The following is a 25,417-nucleotide window of genomic DNA, read 5'->3' as shown; positions in this document are numbered from 1 at the left end:
TGCCCCCTACCCCCCTTATCCGGGAAGCAGGTTCCTCCACCATGGTCGGTACCATTTTCCAAGTGACATCTTCAGGAAGATGGTGCCGCAGATTGAGAGCAAAGACTCTTTTCTCTCTAGTGCACATGCTCCATCGTCCCAAATGTCACTGGGAAGATGACGTCGTCTGAGGAGGGGGGTTCCGCTTCCCAGAGCAAGCGAGGCAGTAAGCAGTTGCAGTTCCCTGCATCCCCCCCACCCCCCCTGGATTTGAATGGTGCCCCGCAAGTAATATGTTTTTTATCGATTATTTTTAGGAAGTGTGGACATGCCCCTATTAGGCCAAGCCTCCTGTACCAGTACCGGGGTCCGGCGTGGCTCTTTACGGCCCTGCTTGTAGCTTACACACGTGTTACGAAACAAAATGTCTGCCTACAATATTTGCAGGTGATTACAACACTTTAAAGCTATTTAGTACAGGTATCTTTTTATATATATTAATCTCAGTAAAAATTTTAATTAGTTATGGATCTCACTTACACCTTACCCGAGGTCATGATTGTATTTATTTATTTATTATTACCAGTTATTAATATAGCGCACACATATTCCGCAGCGCTTTACAGAGAATATTTGGCCATTCACATCAGTCCCTGCCCCAGTGGAGCTTACACTCTATATTCCCTACCACATGTACACGCACACACATTCACGCTAGGGTTAATTTTTGTTGGGATCCAATCAACCTACCAGTATATTTTTGGATTGTGGGAGGAAACCGGAGTACCCGGAGAAAACCCGCGCAAGTACGGGGAGAATAGAGACTTGTAAGGGTTGTAGACGTACTGTAAGGGAATAAACACGCTATAGCCAGTCATTTGAAATATAAAACTAGGAATTACAGAACGGTTAGTCAATGTATGTGCCATTTAAAATAAGAAAAATAGAAAATAGGATTCATCAGTGTATTTGCTTTAAAGTTTTACACACAGTTTGGTTACACAATTTCAAAGTTGAAAACTACCTTATGTCTCCATGTACAATCTTATTGACCTATTTAATGGTAAAACTGTGTAAAATGTCGATTTTCTCAGGATGGCAAACTAAAACAGATTTCCTACTGTATGTGTTTTCAGAATTATTTTATTATGCTCATGCACGTCCATTGCCGTGCGACAGCTGGGTGTGAGCAAACCATAGTGACTGACAGCAAAAGCCGTCATTACTATACGGTTATGTTATCGCTGGGACCAGTGTCGGACTGGGGCATGTAGGGCCCACCGGGGGAATGCAGTGGTAGGGGCCCATGTTTAGGGGTGTGGTCAGTCTGCAGAGGGGGTGTGGCCTGCCACCTCTTTGGTTTGACTAACCATTAGAGAGTGCAACGTCTGGGCCCCGTCATAAATATATACAGTAAATTCAGCTGCTGCATGCATGATAATGTACCAGATTAATAACAGATTAATAACAGCAATGCACTGTAGAAAATACACCATAGTCCAGTATAAGATAACATATGCATAATGTATAATTCAAGTGCACAGTCTGGAACCTGATCCTTAGAGCAGGAGGTGGGCCCCCAGGCAGTGGGGCCCACCGGTGGTTTCCCCTGTACCCCTGTGGGCCAGCCCAAGCCTGGCTAGGACTAAACGGATGCAATGACCCTCCTGGGTTTGCCTGGTAAATTACTTTGAAGCATCATCACTTACAGTATCACCGCATATAGCAGAGATAAGATCTATAGCAAGACCTGCTATCTTGATGCAGATGGTGTCTTAAAGTTGTACCAACGCATTTCTCCATAATGGCAGGAATGGCTTATTCCATATGTATGGACAAATACATATTACCATTTCTCCTAGTTCAGTTATGTGCAGACACCACCAATAAGTGCAACTGACTAAAAGTGAACCAGTACCAAAATGAGATGAATTGTGGATTATTTGTTTGCTGGAAATGATTCAGCATGAAGTCCCAGCAGTGTAAATGCTCATGTTTTAAATTAATAAGATTCCAAATACCATAAAAAACATAAAACACAAACATGTTTTTTTAATGGGATTAAGTCAGTATTTACTGCATTTTGGTACGGGTCCACTTATAGTCAGATGCACTTACTGGTGGTGTCTGTCTATACATTATTGCACTAGGAGGCGCCCTTGATTTTTTGTTTTATTTCAGAATGTAAGGAGTTGGTGTGTGGTCCGGACAAGGATCTTAGCCGTCCCACACATGTGGATTTTCCTAGACATTTCATTATCACTTTGTAGATTATATTATTCTTTTTTTACTTATTATCTGTATACACATTTATAGCAGCTAAATTGTACTATACTTATTGTACTAAATTGCCCCTTGAAAAAGGTGCGTGTGATCCCCAAAACGTTGGATGCTTTTCATCTTATCACCAATATATTGATATTATACAACTCTCCAAGAGCCGCTGCTTGTTCATCCGTGAGATTTCGTATAAATATAGGTGACAAGCCCCCTTTAATATACTCTAACAAGGTGAGCCGTTTCGGTGATATGATAATCAGGTTCTGCCATTCCGCAGCCTACCATCCCACACTGTATATGACGCAGAGCTGGACGTTTGTCCATTTGCAGAGAGAGCCACGCAGAGCTGGCTGAAAGTGTAAGTGCGCCTGTTTTCAGACATTGGTGGTCATTCTGAGTTGTTCGCTCGTTATTTTTTTCCGCTACGGAGCGATTAGTCGCAAACTGCGCATGCGCAATGTTCGCAGTGCACCTGCGCCAAGTAAATTTGCACAAAAGTTTGGTATTTTACTCACGGCCTAACAAGGTGTTTTCATCGTTCTGCTGATCGTAGTGTGATTGACAGGAAGTGGGTGTTTCTGGGCGGAAACTGGCCGTTTTCTGGGAGTGTGTGGAAAAACGCATTCGTGTCAGGGAAAATCGCGGGAGTGTCTGGAGAAACGGGGGAGTGGCTGGTCGAACGCTGGGTGTGTTTGTGACGTCAAACCAGGAACGAAAAGGACTGAACTGATCGCAGTGCAGGAGTAAGTCTGGAGCTACTCAGAAACTGCTAAGAAATTTCTATTCGCAATTCTGCTAATCTTTCGTTCGCAATTCTGCAAAGCTAATATACACTCCCAGAGGGCGGCGGCTTAGCGTGTGCAATGCTGCTAAAAGCAGCTAGCGAGCGAACAACTCGGAATGAGGGCCATTGTTGGGTTGCAGGGAAGGTTTACTAAATGCGAGATATACAGTAAATTCTAAGGACAATGCTGGGGCTGAATGCAAGTTTGGTGTATTGGCTCCCCTACTGCCGATGGAACTAAATGTGCGTATTCGCCAGTATACTGAGTTGCACGCGACAATACGAATGGGCTGCCACTAGCCTTGGTGCAAAAGATTTCTTTTGTGAATATGAAAAGTGCTTTGAGTCCTACAGTACTGGGAGAAAAGATCTGAATATAAAATTTATTATTCTCTTCTTTCTCGGTTTTTCCTCCAGCAGTTTTGCTGCCGAGGAGAGAGAAGATATTTTTAACCAAAGATGCGTTTATCAGCTGGCTGGGAAGAAGTTAACAAGCGTGCACTGCGGAGCGGATGGGAAACCAACACACAGCAACGGAGCCTTAAACTGAGGACCAGCAAAAAATGCAAGTTTAGCAAAAAATAAATAAAAGGCGCTGAGGTTTTTCCACGATTAAGATGAATTGCAGGCAATAGACTAGAAAATTGATTCTAATATTGTTAGCCTGGGAAATAAAGACAGTAATTTTGTAAGTATAAAGGGTTTGTATTAAGGATGAAAAATCAAAATACAATTGATCTATAAAGAGAGTCGCAGTAAAACAGGTTTTCATCTTTTCCATGTTTTGCTCTCGGCTTGATAATTAATACAGTTTGGAACGGAGGCGATAGACGTTTCAACAATGAATTTATTTGCATTCCAGTGAATATCAATCAGCGCACTTCCCTGTGTGTCTTCATGGATGGATAAGATGACATGTTACAAGTGCTTAATTGGGACCACCACCGAACCTACAACAGAAGGGCACATTGGGGCTTGTTTTACACCAGGCTGGGCATGACCTCGGAGATCAGGATTTTCTGTATTTATCAATATTTATTTATTTATACAGCGCGCACATATTCAGCAGCACTTTACAGAAAGCATTTCAGTCACATCGGAGGTGCACCAGTGGAGCTTGCAATCTACAATAAATCCCCTATCACATGGACACACAGTATGTACACAAGGGGTTATTTATTTATTTATTTTGTCTGCGGCCAAGTAAAACACCAGTATGTTTTTGGAGTGTGGAAGGAGACCGGAATACTCAGAGGACATTGGGAGAATGTGTAAGCTCCACACAGATAAGCCATGGCTTTGAATTCAACTCATGACCTTAGCGCTATGAGGCAGTAATACTAACCATTATGCCATCCGTGCAATTTATTAATAAAGGTAAAATCTGCAGTAACCCTAAAAATTATTTAGTAAGTAGCTTTCATAATTCCTGATGTCACATTTTGTCCTATCCTAGGCAATCTTAGCGCCTTGCCTTCTCATCCAGGGCTGGATCTAGACCTTGTGGCGCCCAGGGTGAAAAAATAGGGGCGTGGCTTAATGAAGAAGGGGCGTGGTCAGTTTTGCCCCCTGTAGCTGTGCCCTCAGTAGTTGTGTCCCCAGTACTGTGCCCCCTGTAGCTGTGCCCATAGTAGTATTGCCCCCAGTACTGTGCCCCCTGTAGAGTTGTGCCCCTAGTAGTATTGCCCCCAGTACTGTGCCCCCTGTAGAGTTGTGCCCCCTAGTTGCGCCGCTTACAAAAACAAATTCATACTTGCAATCCCCGCTCCTGCTTCCCGAACGCTGGTGTCCTCCGTCTCCGGCTGCCGGCGCCGCTCCTCGGATCTATGGGAGAGATGTCATGACGTCTCTCCCATAGCACCGCATAGACACTAGAGGTCAATTATAACTTCTAGCGTCTATGTGCCGCTCCCGCAATGCCGTGCGGTGCTCGATGACTTCATCAGGCATCTACACAGCACCGGGCGGCACCAGTAGCGGATCTTGCCACGGCGGCAGCACCCTCCAGATGGCGGCGGCGCCCTCCGGAAGACGGCGCCCCCGGGCAAAAATCCTGCTTGCCCATAGCAAGATCCGCTACTGTTCTCATCCTCAGAGTAAAGGGTTTCTGCAGGGGCCCGGGATTGCAGGTAGGTGTAGCCACGCCCTCGTTCTCACACCCACTATGCAGGACATAATACACAACAGGGCGTAGTCACACCTTCTCCTCCTGTGGCCATGCCCCTCCCAAAGTTTTGGAGTAACTTTGCAAGTAACACAATTTTAAGTGTGTTGCCTATTTATTAATGGCGCAATGCAGGTGATGTCACAGATACGGTATCTCCTGCATTCCTTTAAGGTGCGCTACAGAAGGCCATTCAAATACAGTGTTAGTGTCCCGGAGTGTGAAGAGTGATCCATAGAGAACCGTCCACCTCCTCCAGGTTCCAAACTGGGCTTGCACGGCCTTACGTAGGTCACGGCACACACAGCAAAAGTACAAGTTTGGAGCTTTGCCAGGAGAGCTGCTTACTGTATTATTCCTGGCTAGATTTGTTCCAAATTGTTCTAAAATCAGTTCAAGAATCTGGACGTTTCACACTTTTTTTCAACTAAAATAGGCCCCTACTGTAGATGTTTTATTGGTTTCTTCTGTATTTAGTCTTGGGTATAGTTCTTTGCTTCTTGGTAGGACACAATTCTAGAGACCATTTTATAATGCAGACAATTTCATTGAATTGGTTCTCCTGTCTAATAGTAATGGAGGATATTGGTAAAACATCTCTTTATGGGCCCTAAGGGACTGAAGGGGGACATTTACTAAGCAGTGATAAAAGCGGAGAAGTGAGCCAGTGGAGAAGTTGCCCCATCAACTAATCAGCAGCTCTGTATCATTTTATAGTATGCAAATTATAGATGTTACTTCAGTGCTGATTGGTTGTCATGGGCATCTTCTCCACGGGCTCTTATCACTGCTTAGTAAATGTCCCCCTAAGGGTGGGCAGCGAAATCCAATATATTTCTGCTTTGGAGTGTGGACCAAAAGGTACCAAGAACTTGGTAGTCTGGCGATATTATACTATAGCTCAAATCCAGTTCCCTGTTCCTATCATCCATTCCTCCTTCACGCCTAACCATCTTTCGTTTTCCGCCCTCCATGTTTCAGCTCCCAAATTTGGTGCATCAGTATATCAGTTGCTATAGAACTTATGTGTACAGTAATATGCAAATGTATTAATTGCCATGCACAGATCACAAACTGTGTACTGTCTATTGTCAAGAAAAAAGAAAGTAAAAAATGAGAACACAAATGATACTTCATCGCAACATAGACCAATAGTGGATACATCTGTCCACTGTGTCCAAATGCGGGTCAATCCAATTGTCCAAAAATGTTGTCAACATAATATAAATTGCCAGGAAACTTCTCTGGCATCTGCGCCTCTCGAGAAGCGAATGTATAAGCTATAGCGTTATGATAAAAGACCTCAATTAGGAATAAAACAAATGACGGGTCAGGAGTACCCAATTTAGGTAGAACGTGCAAGAGTTGTACAGATGAGAACATGTTCCGATGAAAATATGTGAACAATTCCCTGAGTAATAGACCCTCTTCATCAAGTATGACAAGCAGACTGGCTAATTTATACATCCTTCTAAGGATTCTTAGAATGTTCCAATCCCAAAGCAAGACCTCTGAGACTCAGAATAATTATAGTGGCACAGCAGCTCCTTCTTCGTCTTGTGCTACGGTAATGAAGAACAATTCCCACGGTTATGCCATCCGGTTACGCTGTGTTCTACATTCAGTGCAGAATGTGATAATAAAAACCTCAGTACCTGCAACCATAAAAAAATAAACACAAAATACCCTGGCTCACTTAATCCTATTAAAGGCAAAGATGAAGAGGGCTCTATCTGTAGCATAAAAGTTATGAGAGATTTGGAATGACAGCTGGTATAATGGGGGATCGTCCAAGCCCCATATGGCCAAACAGACCAATCCAATTCTGCTGGGCAAGTAAAACAAAACATACAAGTTGCATACGGGCTTTCGAGATTCAGAGGTGGAGAAGAAATGTATCAGAGAGGAAAAGTATCTAATGTTTTAGAGAATGCAAGAATTTAGGGAGAATGAGGACGATCAATCAACAATAGGACATTAAAAGCTAGAGGAACCATATTTCTGACAGGACACTGTACCTGCTGTCGTTTACTACGTGGTAGACCGGTTCTGGACAAGGAACTATTCTGTGTAACAGCTGTGCCTTCAGTTTCTACACACCGGGGGAGGGATTCAATTAGCCGATGTAAATTACCGCAGCTAATTGATCCCCGAGGGGGTAATTCAATTATACCTGATAGCCGACACTATCAGGGATTTTGTTTCACCTGCCTGGAGGCAGGAGAAACACAATCCACGATAAGTGCCATTTTTTCGCGGGCGCAATAATTTCCTTGAACCATGTGTTTTCGCATGATGGCGGGTATATATAACCGTGAAAAAAAAAGGGCTTTACATGAATTGCCCCCCAAAATAACCCATCTTGCCAAAAATCACGAAAAAGCCATATTTTTTTTTGGGTGGTAAAATTTACCACAATCAATTGAATTCTACCCAAAGTATTAAAATACAGTATTAAGGGTCAGCTTCTGATTTGGAAGATAAGCAAAAAAAAAAGCAAGTAACTTTGTATCTGGTACAAACCATGAAAGGGGAGCAAATACATTTATCGAAATACCGACACCGGGATCCCGCTGGTGAAAAGCCTGACTGGGGTGAGTAAGGGGTGTTCTCACCACGCTCCACCCCCCTAACCTTAAACCTCCCTACCTGCAGCCTAACCCTAACCTCCCCCCTAACCCTAAGTACCCCCCGGAGGTGCCTAAACCTAACGCCCCATCCCCTGTGCCTAAAACCTAACCCTCACCCCCCCGCAGCCTAACCCTAACCCTCTGAGGGGCTGTCTAACCCTAACACCCCCCCCCCCCACAGCTTAACCTAACCCCCCAGGTATGCAGCCTAACCCACCAATACGCAGCCTAAACCTAACACCACCACCCTCGCGGCTCACCTCTCAAGCACCACGGTGTGTCTTCATTCGGCAGTCCGGCTGTCGGTATTCCGGCACCGGTGCACCCATTCTGGATGACGGTGTCGGCTTTCATAATAGTGTAGGGATTCCTGCGTCGGTATTCTGACTGCCGGGATCCCGACAGCCAGGATCCTGATTACTTCCCCTCTGTACTTCCAAATCAAAATCAGGCCCAAAGCGCATAACTCCTGTCCATTAGGAAGGGGAACCGTGCGATGTTCACTCCAGTGCACAGTCATATTAAAACCCCAACATGTACTAAGACACATGTTGGCGTGACACCCTTACCCACCTAGGTCTGTCAAAATAAAAAATGAAAAACAATATGAATGTGGGTTGGGGGTAATGTGGGCCCCTTAGTGCACTCTGGGCCCTAGGCAGGAGCCTACTGTGGATGCTGTGGATGCTGTAGGGACAAAATGGCCACTAGATAAGGGGAGGGCTACCCGTTCAGTGCATGCCAGGCCGAGGTGAGGGTCACACGAGTGAATGTATCACATGATCAGTTGTCATTACATGCAATGCTGCAAACCAGGCAAATCCATAATACAGTGCGATTCAGCCAGGGGGTATCCATGCCCTCTGTACCAGAGGGCAAACTTGTTCTAAGAGCAGCTGCCAGTAATTATGAAGTCAAGTTTGGAGTTAATAATGTATATGCAGTCAGTGATGGCAATAGGGGAGCCCTGTTGTAGGCCCCCTATGGTCTCTCTGAAAGTGCTTGGTGATCTTCCTCATATGCTGAAAGCAGAGAGATAAAAAGTAATAGTGGAGCAAGTGCTTTGATCCAGTTTTTCATTCTGTAACCGCGTCATCAGGCAAATGAAGTATAAATCGTCTTCTGCTGTATACACCGCTGCTAGCAGGCCTGTCTATTAACTCATTAAAGCCGGTGACCGAGAACTTGGGATGGACCTTCACACCGTAATCAGCTGTGACAGCTCTCGGTAGCATGCATCGAACAACTTCTAAAATTCCCATTAACTAGGTCCGTTCAGACCCGGAATAACAAGACTCTTCCTGTGCAACCACTATATTATAGTGTTTTTTTTAATATTTCTTTTTTTAATAAACTGACACTTTTTTCATGGTTTTGGTTCTCTGCGTAACACTAGCCTCACAATGGGGGTAATTCTGAGTTGACCGCAGCAGCAAATTTGTTATTAGTTGGGCAAAACCATGTGCACTGCAGGGGGGGCAGATATAACATGTGCAGAGAGAGTTAGATTTGGGTGGGTTATATTGTTTCTGTGCAGGATAAATACTGGCTGCTTAATTTTTACACTGCAATTTAGATTTCAGATTGAACACACCCCACCCAAATCTAACTCTCTCTGCACATGTTACATCTGCCTCCCCTGCAGTGCACATGGTTTTGCCCAACTGCTAACAAATTTGCTGCTGCGGTCACCTCTGAATTACCCCCAATGTCTGTGCCATTCATGAACAGGCCTGAATAAGCCTTAACACTAGGTCCCCCTCCCAGCCGTATATCAGTCATAGTGCTGGCCGGACAGACAGTAGCATGACCCCTGCTCCGTGCAGTGCCATGTGATACCTCTGCTCCCGCCGCCCAGATCTCTGTATAATATTCCTGCTTTATTTTCGATCCGATCTAGGAATGATGCATGAAGTAAGAGACCCTCATATAATATTTATTTCGTAATCTGTATGAGTTGGCAGATGTAAGAAGATACCTCCAAACTGCAGCAATGATGGTCACTCATTTCCCCTGTCAGAGGAAAGGGCAGAGGTCATTTTATGCCCTATTAAATGTTTTATGTTGGTCCAGATGTTAAGGGTAGGAAGTCAAGTCATAAATTCAGATTGATTTTTGGCATGCCACAGTAAGGGCATAAGTCATGAAACTATACAATGGAGGCTTCTGGGTAATCTCAGGGTATGCTTCCTGTCCACTCATTACTGGAATTTACTGCTCTCATCAATGAAACAGATATAAAGGAATCTGTTTCCTCCTGCAACTTTTCTTTTTACAGACAAAGTGGGTAAAATGCAGTTTTGGAAAGTTCACTGCGATAATCCAAACACAGGGGAAGGTGTATCAAACCTTGGAGAGAGATAAAGTGCCAGCCAATCAGCTGCTAACTGCCATGTTACAGGCTGTGTTTTATTTACATGCGGGCTGTACTAGCCATGAACAGAGATGCATGGTAGCAGGATTTTAAGGCTCTGCAGATTCAGGGAACTGCTCCCCAGTTATGAAAAATGCTATATTCTACCTTATTTAATTTCAGCTTATTTTTATAATTTAATTTCATCTTATTTTATTCTTAGTGAACGTCAAGCAAACCTAATGAACAGGGAGACTTGACTACTTTCTCATAATATCCAGGAAACACTGAGCTCCTAGGAGAGCAGGGGCCATCCCCTGATATCACCCTGAAGTGGGCAGGCCTTGATGACAAAATTCACAGCGGATGTTTCCAACATGGCCCCCGTCCCTCCACTGTGCAATTTTCAGCATTATGCATGGCGAAACGCGTTGTCTCTCTCCCCAGCACTTGCCACTTGGACTTCATCTCCAGGCAAGTATAAAGTTAGCTACTTGTCAGTTATACACAGAGGAGATAGCCAAAGAACCAGTATTCAGCCCGTTAACTGAACAGGAAGTAATGATGTCAATGAGGCACTAAATGCCTCATGCCTCTATGAAGTCCCTTATTTCCACTGACTTCATAGGAGTCAGTTAATTGATATATGAGTGTGCACATACTGTACCACTACCAGCACATATGGTAGCCTAAATTTGTCAATTTTTCTTTGCACTCCTATTGGCTGTGAAGAAAAATTAGCAATTTAGGGGTGAAATTGGGACAAAGTAGTGTTACGTTGCCGGTGTTCCAACGCTGTCGCAACGGCACATCGCTGGCATCAGAAGCACATCTGCCCTAAAAAACTGATCCCATGCACTTCATTCTCATGAACATAGGGTGAACCAACAAAAATGGCTGCCGCCGCTGGCAAACAGGAGCCAGGTAGACATTACTGAGAGTGCAGTTATCGTCACTGGATCCCATGAGATGGACCAGCCGTCGCTTCCTTTATATGGTCGTTGTTAAATCCGTTCTTACCTTAAATAAACACAGCAGTATTGCTTGTTCTGCAGCCAATGTATGTAACCAGGGGGAAGTGTAAATGCTGCAGATTATGGAGCTTCAAGCACTTAAAGCCTGCTAGACACACAACTATAGCATATAAGCCATTCTAATTAGTTAGCCAAACAAAATAAACAGTAAGGTAATTGAGATATATGCATTGCTTGATTGAGAAAATAACCTGTTCAGGTACATTCAGCACAAACGTTTCATAGAAAGAGATCAGAGAGCTGTTCTGTCCACTATTAATCCATCATGTTATGTTGCAGCTATTAAAAAACATGTAAATAATATATCCTCCATGCTGTGTATAGCAGTAAGGGAGTCATTAGCAGTAATACGTTAGCAATAGATTGAAAGGGTAAAACTCCAGACACAGCAGTTGGGAGATAAACATTACCGAAGGTTTGTTCAACTATTACTATCTGCTGTATGAAATGCAAAGAGTCCTGATCAGTTTACAATATATAATTTCCTTATTCCATATCCTTACACTGTAGAAAGGGAGGGTGTGCTTTCCCATGTGGTCAGTCTATCCACTGCACCTTGATATGGTTTATATGATACATTTACCCAGTCATCAAGGGCGTAGCTATCATAGGTGTGGGCAGTGCAGCTGCTATGGGGCCCAGAGCTGAGAGGGGCCACCTTCCCTTTCACTGTTAAATGAGTTATATACAGGGTGTAGCTACCATAGGTGCGGACAGTGCAGCTACTATGGGGCCCAGAGCAGAGAGAGGCCACCTTCCCTGTCACAGTTACATGTGTTATATATAGGGTGTAGCTACCATAGGTGCAAGCAGTGCAGCTGCTATGGGGCCCAGAGCTGAGAGGGGCCCATCTTCCCTGTCACAGTTACATATGTTATATACAGGGTGTAGCTACCATAGGTGCGGGCAGTGCAGCTGCTATGGGGCCCAGAGCTGAGAGGGGCCACCTTCCCTGTCACAGTTACATGTGACCTATACATTTTCCACCATTGGAGGTACATAGTGGCACTTACAAACATTTGCCTTGGTGCCTTCAAATATCTACTTTTGGCCCCTGGACCTTCTCTTAGTAATATGGTATAAAATGAACTGGAGGACACTACATTGTGGCATAATATGAACTGGGGACACTGTATGTCATAATGTGAATTGGGGGTACTGTATGGCATAATGTGTACTGGCAGCACTACAATGTGACATAATGTGAACTAGGGCACTACTGTGGGGCTTAACATTAACTGAGGCACTACTATGGTTCAGAGTATGAACTAGGTCATTACTATAGGGCATAAAATGAACACCTGCTGTGGAGAGGTGTCTCTCTAGAAGCATTGGGATGGGGGCCCCTTGAAAATGTTGCTATGGGGCCCACATTATTCTGGCTAAGCCCCTGCCAGTCATGACTGCAAAATATATTTTCTGTCCCTACAAATCCGCTGCATCAGAACAGGCCCTTTAACATAGTGAGGACAGAGCTGGGTCATCCATTAGGCAACCTAAGCTCCTGCCTAGGGCCAGAGCCGGCCCTAGACATAGGCCATAAAGGCAAATGCCTAGGAGCATCTGAAAAAAGCCTATGGGCACCTGGGCAGGCTGGACATTAAATTCTAATTAGTAATTTGGGGCTGTAGCTTTAATGCAGGCTTTGTAGCTGCTGTAGCATTATTGCACCGGCAGTGCCCAGTGCAATAAAGTATTTCTTTGCTCACTGCAGAGCAGAAGAGACGCGGAGGTGTATAGCAAGAAGACATCAACCAAGCTTAAGTGTGGTTGCTGGAGATACATGGGGGGGGGGGGGGGGGGTGAATCTGTGAGGGATGGGCAGCACCATACAATGGAGGAAGGGGAGCACAGCCCCATAAGGCCACACCCTTCCATGATGCCACACCCCTTCGTTGAGGTCATGCCCCTTTTTCAAAATCTCTCACATAGGAAGGTAGAAGAAAGTAGGGCACAAGACAAATTCTTGCCTAGGGCACCAAATTGGTCAGGGCCGGTTCTGCCTAGGGCCCTGTGGGCTCTGTGGGGCCCGAATTACCCTAACCTATTTTATGTGGGTTTTAATTTTTACAACTGGAAGGTGCTGATGGGGCCCATACCAGCGCCTTGCTTAGGGCCCCAAGGGCTCTTGCAGAGGCCTGTAGGCTCTGGTGGAGGCATGTGGGCAGCTGAGGTTGCTGGTTGAGGGTGGAGTTTGGTTGTATAGCAGAACTTCTTTTAGAACGGACTATCTCATTCCTAGATATAGGAGCTCCATGCTCTGTATCCACAAAGGGAGATATTTCACAGGAAACGAGTGTCTCCTACAGGCTGTGTGGGCTCTGGCAGCAGAAAAGAATAGGAACGACAACGAGAGTGTGGCCACTATGACTCCACTGAGCCTGGCCGTCATAGGGTTACATCTAGATTTGCAGTGACATTCCCTCCCTCCAGGCTAATCCCTTTTATACAAAGATTTAACTCTTTCTCTTCCACACCAAGAAACATGTAAACCACTTTATCAGAAACTTTCCCAGTTCTTTTGTATATTTTTTTTTACAGTTTTTAATCCATATTAATCCTCGTTAACACCCCCAAAAAATGCAAACTCACCTGTCTTGAGTCTGCCATTAAATATGGCATTAGCTTTATCACAAATACCATTAGCAAATCCCTAAATCGTACAAGGTGTAAACTGTTCAACAACAATGACTTAATCTCATCAAATATACCATCAATGCGCTGCGAATAAATCCATTTTAAATATGAGACTATTAAGGATATGTTAATTCTGAGCGCTGGTAATTCCGGCTCGGAGTCTGCAAACAATGCACTTGAAGCAAATGTTAAAGGAGTCTCTAGCAAGGTTCCACTTTTATTTCTATGGATCTGGAGCTAGCGGAGCGCTTGGAAGAGGCGAGTCGTTTCTTCCTGATAGTTTTTATGGGAACGGCGAAAGAAAAGAAAAAAAAACAGCTTTCAAATAGATTGTGAAATTTGCAATGTGCTGGTTGAGCAACCTCATCCAGTGCAGAAATGATTATACAGCACTGTAGAGGGAACTGTGGGGGCTCTGAGAGGAGCGAGGGAGTGGGGTCACCAGACAAAGAAGGGGTACCGATCAAAAACCAAGACTGACACATCCAACGCAGTATAGGGATAAAGGATGGCATGCTGAAGGAGAGAAAAGACAGGAGATATGAGAGGGTGGAGGTGTGACTGGTAGAGGGGTAGGAGGGGGAAAATGGGTTCTGGAATTAAAATTAGTATAAAATATTCTATACACATGTTAAAAGTGAGATGAAAATTCACATAGTGTAAATGCCTAGAGACTACATTACAGCAACAGCACATTAACAGGGGAGAGGTACAGACTTCACATAGAGGCTTCTTCAGCTGAAGCGAAGACACTGCAACCCTTCAGCCTTAATACATAAGAGAGAGAGAGAGAGAGAGAGAGAGAGAGAGAGAGAGAGAGGGGTCTGGAGCAACTTCTGCTGAAATGCAGATGAGTAACCTCAACTCTCTCATTCCTGTATAGAGGGGGATTCTTTACAAGCATATGGGTGCCTGCAACAACTGAACAGTCTGAACTCTAGGAAATGTTATGATGCATGCATTTCCAATACACAAGCATACAGTGCTCCAGTATGCTACATCTACCTGCTAATAGGGGCTGCAGCACTTCCACCAGAGTCCGAGGTTTCACAGTACCAGTGCAATATATTCATCATACGTGTGTGTATATATAAATATATGTGTGTGTGTGTATATAGATATATGACGTGTGTGTATGTTTATATGTGTGTATATAGATATATGTGTGTGTGTATATAGATAGATAATCTCTCTCTCTCTCTCTATATATATATATATATACTGTGTATAAATATATCTATATAGATAGAGATAGATAGATAGATAGATAGATAGATAGATAGATAGATAGATAGATAGATAGATAGATAGATACTCTATATTCTTGCATAGTTCCATCACAACAAAAATTTCTGTTCCCACACACAATTCCTTCTGCCACTAGTGATGTGAAAACCCCCTGTATCATTTGTCAGTGCCAGTCTGGAAATCACCACAATGATTGCCCTTCTAGGGCACTGAGATACAATGTGCACTACAACAAGATGCCAGTCTTTGTGCAGGATATTATTTTTCCATTTACAGTTGTATACAAACGCGCTACTACTGCCCACCCAGCAAGGTGCCAGTCCCATGACAAACTGGCAATGCCATCAGCAGGTTCATGCCAGTGTAAAACCAGCCTGTATGTACTCAGGTTTGTACTGTTCACAGCAATCTAACAGGCTTACATGTATGCAAATACCCAGGCTGCCACAGGCAAAGGTGCCAAGAGAAAGCTTCCCAGCTCAGTGCCAGTCTCCAGGTGCCCACCCCACACACCGTGCCATGCCATGTCTCTCTAGCATTGTAATATTTATGCTCAATGCCAATATGGGCATGCACAGATATCCCCCCAGGGAAAGTGTCAGGCTTATGTGTGCACATCGCAGTGCAGTGCCAACTCCGTACCAGCCTGTGCACACATCATTACACACGATGCCCAGCCTGGTGTGTGCAGTGCCCAGCTAAGTACAAATGCAATCACACAGAAAACCAAGGAAGTGTGCAATGCCCTCTAATGCCAGCCCTGCCACACATCACAGCACGTAGTAATAATAATAGTACATAGGACTTACCGCAGATGAGGAGCAGCAGGACGCATCCATACAGCCTGACTGAGCTCATGGTGGCAGAACCCTGGGGGCACAGGGAATGGGATTTGGAAGCGGGTCCTTGGCTTAGCTGTGGGTTCCGCAGCAGGTGTGTAACTTACTCTCTGCACCCTGTATTATACACATCCCCCTGTAGATCCCAGCTGCACCATCCAGGCGGACGCAATCCGGGTGATGAGAAGTTTAAACGCACCCCCTTCTGCCAACTTCATCCACCGAGACGCGCTGCGCGCTTTCCCCCGTGCGCTTACTTTCCAGCAATGTACACTATCCTGGCAGTGGTATCCTAAGGGTAGACCTGATATCCTGGCTCTGCTAACCCCAAATCCTGAGAGTGCCCAGCTCCTGGTACAGTATCCTTGGAGCAGGTGCGCAGGGGTCCAAGTGGCTTGGTGCGCCAAGTGGGGGTGGTGTGGTGGTTCCTGGTATCCTTGGAGCAGGTAAGGGGGTCCAAGTGGTGGTGCGCCAGGAGGGGTGACTCCTGGTACCCTGGGCACAGAGAGGGGGGATCCTGGTGCCAGTGTGGGAATCCTGTTATCCTGAGAGGGTCCTGGGGATGGATGCACACAGCTGGGCAGTGCCAGGAGTTTGGCTCCAGGCTCTGGTGGTGGTGGTGCTGTTGCTGGCAGATCCTGGTCTTGTCCTCACTACATCCTGCACAATGCACTGCTGTCTCAGGTCTGTGGATCAGCAGGCTGCTTGTCACTGTACTGAGCTATAGAGGGGTTTAAATGGACAGAAAAAAAAAAAAAGGGAAAAAAACAATAAATCGTCAGTAGCAGCTGCTCTCTCTCTCTCTTTTCCTCTCTCCCTCTTCCTCTCTCACAGCACCAGTCCCTCCCTCACTGGTACACTGCCTGAGAATGGGGGAATGTGTGGCTCAGCGCTGTCTACTCATCACAGGGAGAGCTCCCAGCATCAGGATGAGTTGGGCTGGGCAGACTGGGGCACACAACACCGGTCCCCGCAGTCCCCCCCTGGTGGCTGCCCTGCCCCCTACCACTCACTAACAGCTGTCTGCTGGAGTACTCTGCATTTTAGCTAACGAAGGTTCTACTCCTGTGGTTACCTTGGGAAATGGGCAGATAATCTTAATACAGGGGAAGCACTGCTGCCCCCAACTCTGCATCAGGTGCCAGGGACCGGACTGGCACTGGGCAATGCAGGGTACAGGCCAGGATACAACACTGACACAAAGTAACTTCATATTAATGACAACTGTGGCAGCAGTTCATGCGAATGCACTGCTACAATGTTTATATAGATTGTATCTTTTTGTTACCATCGCAGCTTTTCCTTGTATTGTTTGCACTGTTTCTGCTTACTTTGTACTTTGCTGTGGACCCCTTGTGGCGCCATAGAAAGGATAATAATAATAATAATAATAATAATAATAATAATAATAATAATAATAATTATTATTATTAATAATACAGATCAATTATAGGACAAATCAATTCATGACGAGAAGAAAGTGTTTGTTTTGCGTTGAGAGTTGAATACTACACTCAGAATAACTTTTGAGACACCCCCTTTAATAATTAATAATGCACTTAGAAGTTTTAAATAGCATAATTTGTCCATTAATAACATGCCATTTTTTGGGGTGATATTCTGCAAAAAAGCAGACTAATGGGTGTAATTGTGTGGGACAGGTATATAGGGGCGTTATATGGATGGGATAGGTGTTTTTAAGCTTGCAGAGGGGAGTTACTGTTGTTCTTTTAACATTTTTTTCCCAAAGTGGCTTAAAAATGACACAAAATCACATCATAGGCATTTTTATGCACCCCAAATTCATCTAGAGCAGTGATTCTCAAACTCGATCCTCGGGACCCCACACGGTTCACGTTTTCCATGTCACCCAGCAGCTGCACTGTGTATCACCAACTGTCACACTTTAAAAATCTACAGGTGACCTGCAAAACATGAACTGTGTGGGGTCCTGAGGACCGAGTTTGAGAACCTGTTATCTAGAGCATTCAATTAGCTGAAAACGCTTTCTATCAATTGTTTTCACCGTTACGATGCAAATATCAGCCATTTGACACCTTTTACAGCTTTCAGATCTCAATGCCAGGTCCAACCCGGGAATTGGAAGCGGATCCTCCCCAGGTGGGAGCCGGCTATGGACCCTACACACCGCAATCCTGACCCGGCAATTATTACCTGACCCGGTAATTACCTGGGAATAACGCTTTTTATAACCCGTCTTGAATTACCGGGTCATGCGACCCGTGAATTCGTCCATGGGCCCTTCCACACCTCACAGCGACCCGTGTCGACCTGGCAATAAACCGAGTTGAAACCGGGTTATTTGTACGGTGTGAAAGGGGTATTTGAATACCCCAAATACTTTGCTGGTGGTCACTAAAAGCATTCTGTACTGTTATTTGCTACTCTTTTTGGATATAGGGTGATTTCCCTACCCTTTCACAAGACAGAATTACCTTGTGACCCCCAGGATAATCATTTTATATTGAATTGCAGGACTATGAGGCCCTATGTGTGAAACTATAAGGACTTTACATGTACATTCAAGTTTTGTTAAAAGTGGTTTTATAATAGTTCATATACCAGCTCCATGATGCAGTCACACCCCCATAAAAAATGTAATTGCTTTATTTCACTCCATGATAGAGGCGCTCTGTCATGTATGTGAACGTGTGAAAAGGACATTTACTGTGTTGATATACAGTACAGTATGTACACATACAGTACTAAGAGCAAAGGAATTTTCATGCAATACAGATTGCTTCCCTGTATTATGTTACAGTACTTTTCTCTTTTTCTCCCTGTAAATTCCTCATTTATTCTGTTGATTCATGTTCTCAAGAAAAAATAAAAGCGTGATAAATGTGAGCATTTCTTTGAAGCCTGATCCTATTTTATACTAAACATATTACTAATAACAAATGAATTGGGGGGGAAATTGCAGAAGGATGTATTAGGGGGGCTCTGTGAGTGTGTGTGGGCAGAATAGTAACAGCATGTGCAGAAAGAGGATAAGGATGTAAGCATCAATTAATATAAGTTTACATCAAAGGAGCAGACAACAGTAAGTACTGACAAGGGAGAAATAGCAGACTCAGAAAGGGTGTTTTAGCAGACTGAGTCACCCATTTATCAAGCATTGGAGAGTGATAAAGTACCAAACAATCAGCTCCTAACTGTGTCATGTCACAGGCTGTGTTTGAAAAATGACAGTTAGGAGCTGGTTGGTTAGTACTTTATCACCGTGCTATTCAACTCTCTCCAAGGCTTGATACATCTGGGCCTTACTGTATTTAGGCATTCTGGGGGGGAGATATTTCAAATTTTGAAGAGGGATAAAGCATGAACCAATCAGCTGCTGTCATTTTACAGGCTGTACTAGAAAAATAACAGTAGCGCAACTTCTTCACTTTATCTCTCTCCAATCCTAGATACATCTTTCCCTTTTTGTTATATTACAGTATAGAGACCCTACATTGAATTATGACTAATTCCTGTTGCCATCAGGTTTCTATATCTCTTCCCCAATAGGAAACATTTCACACTCTTCACAAGTCTTCCAGAATGGACCGGGTTCTTCCCTGTTTTGCAGTGTAATGTTGTCTGTGGTTATGTACGGTAGCTGATTGGCTGTGGATAGCTATCATCTACTGCAGTGGAGGGATGGGAGCTGATTACCAGTATGGCATTATGGGAAATAGGGCTTGGTTAGCCAATTGCTTCAATGGGTATTTCTTAGATGCAGCGATTGGGAGTTCTGTGACAGAAGAGCTGTAGGACCTTTTCTAGGTAAGATGAAAAATGTTGGTTCGCTTTAGATGGGGGCACGACACTCCAGTTCCAATTTTTGTGATATGGAGGGGAAAAAATCTCCCTCTTCCCTTTCCAACAGATTATGAGAGAGATTGATCAAACCTTGGCAAGAGATAAAGTCAAGAGAGAGAGAGAGAGAGAGAGATAAAGTACCAACCTTTCAGCTCCAAACTGTCCTCGTGCAGGCTGTGTTTGAAAAATTATAGGAACTTATTGTTGGGTACCTTATCTCTTTTCAATGTTTTATACATCTCTCCCTATATAATTAGATCATATTTCATATCAGTTTCTCCTTTTGCTGGCGTCTGGTGAAGTGCTTCAACTTTATGTGTTTCCAGATTTCCAGTGTTGGGAGGCAGAATGTAAAATCTCTGGTGTGTCTTAAAGGTTTTGTGAGTAGTTGAGTGGGTGTCAGAATTTGTGTCTTGTTTGGGCTGTGGACTGGAACCACTGGGCAAGACTGGCTGGAGCAAGAGTGAAACAAGCTAGGTGGTCCTTTGGCACTCTTCCTCATTCAGTAATATCACAGGAGCTATTCTTACAGTGTCAGAAGTGAACAGGAATGGAAGTCAGGATGAAGCACTAAGCTGACGGTCACTGTTATTCTGCCCTGCAATGGAAGCAGGCACTTGCTGGAGGGCCTTGCAGCAGGGTCGGACTAGCCCACAGGGGAACAGGGGAAACCCCCGGTGGGCTCCACTGCCTGTGGCCCCTCCTCCTCTAGGGATCAGGTTCCAGTCTCTATCCTAGTGCACTTTAATTATGCATTACACTTATGTTACATTATACTTCGCAAGAATTTGGTTTATTATATATTTACATGGGGCACAGAACATGTACTCTGTAATGGAGAGCCAAACATTCATGGTGGCTGTCCACACCCCAGTGGAGCCTGGCCACACCCCAGTGGAGCCTGGCCACACCCTTAAGCATGGGCCCCTACAGCATCCGTCCCCGGTGGGCCCTTCATGCGCCAGTCCGACACTGCCTTGCAGCCAGGTGTAGAAGAATGGGCTCTGCTAGTGAAGTAACTGTGCACACTGGTGAAGGTTGACACTCTGCTTGTGATGGGTACAGAGGTAGAGGCTATGCCCTCTGCAGGTTAACCGTGGTAATGCACACAGGTAATGGATGTGAACTCAGCAGGCCGTGAACCATAATGCACGCAAATAATGCATGTGCACTCTGCAGGTTGTGAGGAAAATGTAAGCAGGTAATGGATGTGCACTCTACAGGCTATAACGGTGCACGCAGGTACTGGTTATGCAATCTGTGGCTGTGAGTAAAATGCTGCACTTACTGGCTACGGGAATGATCAGCAGGTTGCAGCTGCACAGGACAGCAGTGGCTATATGCACAGATTTTACAAGCTGGAGGTGATAAGCATTGTGCGGAGACTGCACAGGACTGCAGGTTAGAAGATGCTGAAACAGAGGACAGGAACTGTGCACCATGGAACGTGCACCAGATGGCAGACACAGCAATCCAACCAGGAATTAGAGCTGCTGATACTGAAACCAGGAATTGGTAAGATGCAAGTTGTACAGACAATGAGCAGGTGTAACTGAGGGGTTTAAATAAGGTGGACTGGAATGTTATTGGTGACTCTGATCATGTGTAAGCTAGAGTCATGTGATCAATCCAACACGGTGGCACTCATGCAGCTCTAAAGCCAGGAACAGGTACCAAGTCACCAACAGCTAACCAGCTCAATACGTTTATGTTTACTGTAGTGGCCAGTAGAGATGAGCGGGTTCGGTTTCTCTGAATCCGAACCCGCCAGAACTTCATGTTTTTTTTCACGGGTCCGAGCGACTCGGATCTTCCCGCCTTGCTCGGTTAACCCGAGCGCGCCCGAACGTCATCATGACGCTGTCGGATTCTCGCGAGGCTCGGATTCTATCGCGAGACTCGGATTCTATATAAGGAGCCGCGCGTCGCCGCCATTTTCACACGTGCATTGAGATTGATAGGGAGAGGACGTGGCTGGCGTCCTCTCCGTTTAGAATTAGAATAGATTAGAGAGACACTTGATTTACTAATTTTGGGGAGCATTAGGAGTACTCAGTAGTGTACAGTGCAGAGTTTTGCTGATAGTGACCAGTGACCACCACTTTTATTTATAATCCGTTCTCTGCCTGAAAAAAGCGATACACAGCACACAGTGACTCAGTCACATACCATATCTGTGTGCACTGCTCAGGCTCAGGCCAGTGTGCTGCATCATCTATTATCTATATAAAATATTATATATATCTGTCTGACTGCTCAGCTCACACAGCTTATAATTGTGGGGGAGACTGGGGAGCACTACTGCAGTGCCAGTTATAGGTTATAGCAGGAGCCAGGAGTACATAATATATTATATAGTGAGTGACCACCAGACACACAGTGCAGTTTATTTAATATATCCGTTCTCTGCCTGAAAAAAGCGATACACACAGTGACTCAGTCAGTCACATACCATATCTGTGTGCACTGCTCAGGCTCAGGCCAGTGTGCTGCATCATCTATATATATATTATATATCTGTCTGACTGCTCAGCTCACACAGCTTATAATTGTGGGGGAGACTGGGGAGCACTACTGCAGTGCCAGTTATAGGTTATAGCAGGAGCCAGGAGTACATAATATTATATTAAAATTAAACAGTGCACACTTTTGCTGCAGGAGTGCCACTGCCAGTGTGACTAGTGACCAGTGACCTGACCACCAGTATATAATATTAGTAGTATACTATCTCTTTATCAACCAGTCTATATTAGCAGCAGACACAGTACAGTGCGGTAGTTCACGGCTGTGGCTACCTCTGTGTCGGCACTCGGCAGCCCGTCCATAATTGTATATACCACCTAACCGTGGTTTTTTTTTCTTTCTTTATACATACATACTAGTTACGAGTATACTATCTCTTTATCAACCAGTCTATATATTAGCAGCAGACACAGTACAGTGCGGTAGTTCACGGCTGTGGCTACCTCTGTGTCGGCACTCGGCAGCCCGTCCATAATTGTATATACCACCTAACCGTGGTTTTTTTTTCTTTCTTTATACATACTGTTGCCATATAGACCATTACATAACAATATAATTTAGTAGGTACCAAAGTTAGAACAAATTATGTAAATTAAATAATATGATTTATTACCCAATGTGATTTTAACCAGTTAAGAGTGTGTGTATATATATATTATTGTAAGGTATAACTTAAATAGGTTTGAATGTATTAGTCTTATGTTTTGAGAATTTAGTAGCATGTATTTCTGTGTGTTTTACTGCAAGATTATGGGTCATTATGTAAGAGACAGGTTTTCTCTGTGTAAGCCATATAGCCAGAATACACAATACATTGAGCATTACACAAATTCATCCCTTCCATGCCATTATTCATATCTGTATTAATCAAAGGATTAACGTCTGATCTGCGCTATACCAAGTACAATTAAATCAAAGTTTACATGATATGTAGATATATGTATACTGTATACTTTATTCACACACAGCAAATAAATAATCATAACTTGGTGGATAAAGTCAATAGGTCACCTAGCTCAGGTCTCATAATATGCAAACAGTTACTGGTATGAACAGGGTACATTGGAATTCACAATCAAAGATCTTCATACCTTTAGAGAGTACATCAACCAGCTGGCCTATTGTCCAGTTATACTGCTGGCCAGAGGCAATGATAATATAGGATCAAACGCACTATAAACAGGTCACAATCATTTATGCTAACACCCTAGGGCCTAGGCGAAATAGATCGTTTACACATCCATACAAAGGTAGATCTCTGATGGATAAAGGAATACCAAACTTTATGATCCCAAAATTCTCTACATGCTCACCACCGTGGGACGGAGTTAGCAGAGAACGTTTTATTACACTTTGGAATCTGTCAAAACCTATAATTATGTACTCCATTGGAAACTGTGGGCATATACTAGTTTTGAATTGGTAGAATATAGGATATAAGGGGCAGTCTGATAGATAGAGAGTTAGAAGGAGAGGAGGAAGGAACAAAGTCCAGAGGGAGCCAGGATTATATATCTCTGTAAAGTATATTTAGGCTTTGCCTGGAAATATTTCCTGGACAGTAGAGATATAGCTCCTTTAATCTGAGCCAATCACAGGTATGAAAATAGGAACGTCCACGCATTACATATTGTGTGATTGGACCAGTACTAAACATCACCCCTTTTGTTATGAGCCCACCTATTTGTAAGCCTATTATAATATATTTGCAGATATAAAATACATAAACCATTATATCAATATATGATATAATAAATATATGTTATATAAGATTCCATAAATCAACATTGGCGACCACGGAAGGGACTTGGAATTATTCAGTATCAATTTTGACTAAATACAATATTTAGGGGCAGCGCAAGGGCTATAAGCCCGCTGGGCAAAATACAAGATCACAGTGGAATAAGTTGCAAATGACTAGAGAATTTTATTTTCTAAAAAAGGCCTAAAGTAAGAAATTAAAAAAACACGGGTGTTAGAGTTTAACTTATCAGGCTAGCGAACAGATAAGGGAGGATACCACGTGCAAAATATAGGAAATATTGTTCCCAAATACTAAAAGTTTGTAATTCTCAGTGATAGAATACATATAACGAAAGGGAATAAATCTGTAAAATGGCTACAATGTCAAATATAGACAGCATTGTAGTGAAATACATCACAAAGCAAAAGTGTACAGACTTTGCTTGTGATGCCAAATTAAAAGAAAACCCATGGAGCTATGTCCAGGGTTTGTTTGATGATGAAATTAAATCATCAAAGAAAAGGAAACAGAAAGGAATAGCCATTGCAGGCTTGTATGCAGCCTGTTTGGCTATGGATGCTAAATTAAGCAGTTTAGCTAAAACCCTACAAAAATGTAGAGAAGAATCTAATTTAAAAGAAACAGAAAGCAAGGAAAAAATAGATCAGCTAAATATCCAAATTAAAACTTTAACAACACTTAATGACATGGGTAAAATCTCCCAGGATGAAGTGTTACAGAAACATAAAAATGCTCAGAGGGAATCCACAGAATGTAGGAGAGCTCTAACAGAGGTTACAACAGAGAGAGATGAGATAATAAGTGCATATAAAGTTATGCAGGGACAGCTCACAGAATGTATGAAAGGGAAAGCAATTGACCATACCCCTTGTGTGGACAGGGAGATGCAGCTTATGCAAGAGATATCTGTTCTGAAAGGACATATTGCTGCAAACATTAGGATAGGAACTGCAGCCACTGCCCCATATCCTATCTATGCATATGAAAGAGAACAATGGGACACAAATCATGAGGACAGAGAGGACTGCTGGGGAGAGGGGAATTCTACTGAATCTACCCTCAGGGTACCCATAGCAATGGGAGAGTTTGCAGAATCAGCAGCGAATAGGGAGTGCTCTATATTAATAGGCACAGATAGTAGTGATGAAGAAGTACAGACAGAAATTGAGGCACACAGGGCTCATAAACAGCCAGCATTCCTCACTGAGAGTAGGAACACCCTATTGGGATTCAATAGTGAAGGAGAGGCCATTCACTCAAGGGCCCCTAGTGCCAATCATCCCCCACAACCCATAAAAACACTTATGGGAGTGGCAGATATGATTGGAAAAATGAGTTCAGGAGAACACATCACCT

At 43.9% G+C, this 25,417-nt stretch overlaps 1 protein-coding gene across 1 annotated transcript in view; it reads right to left on the bottom strand.

Annotated features, from left to right (window-relative positions):
* GFRA4 (GDNF family receptor alpha 4) overlaps positions 1-16,931 on the bottom strand; it is a 729,620-nt gene extending 712,689 nt beyond the window's left edge. The window contains exon 1 of the mRNA XM_063925339.1: positions 15,919-16,931. Within this exon, the coding sequence (XP_063781409.1) occupies positions 15,919-15,967 (49 nt within the window). The 5' untranslated portion in view covers positions 15,968-16,931. The remainder of the gene's footprint in view (positions 1-15,918) is intronic.
* Positions 16,932-25,417: the final 8,486 nt, after the last annotated feature.

This window comes from Pseudophryne corroboree, chromosome 1, assembly GCF_028390025.1.
Source record: "Pseudophryne corroboree isolate aPseCor3 chromosome 1, aPseCor3.hap2, whole genome shotgun sequence".
Classification (NCBI taxonomy): Eukaryota; Metazoa; Chordata; class Amphibia; order Anura; family Myobatrachidae; genus Pseudophryne; species Pseudophryne corroboree.
Note: the sequence above shows the minus strand (reverse complement) of the source record. Positions and strands in the feature narration are given on the sequence as shown.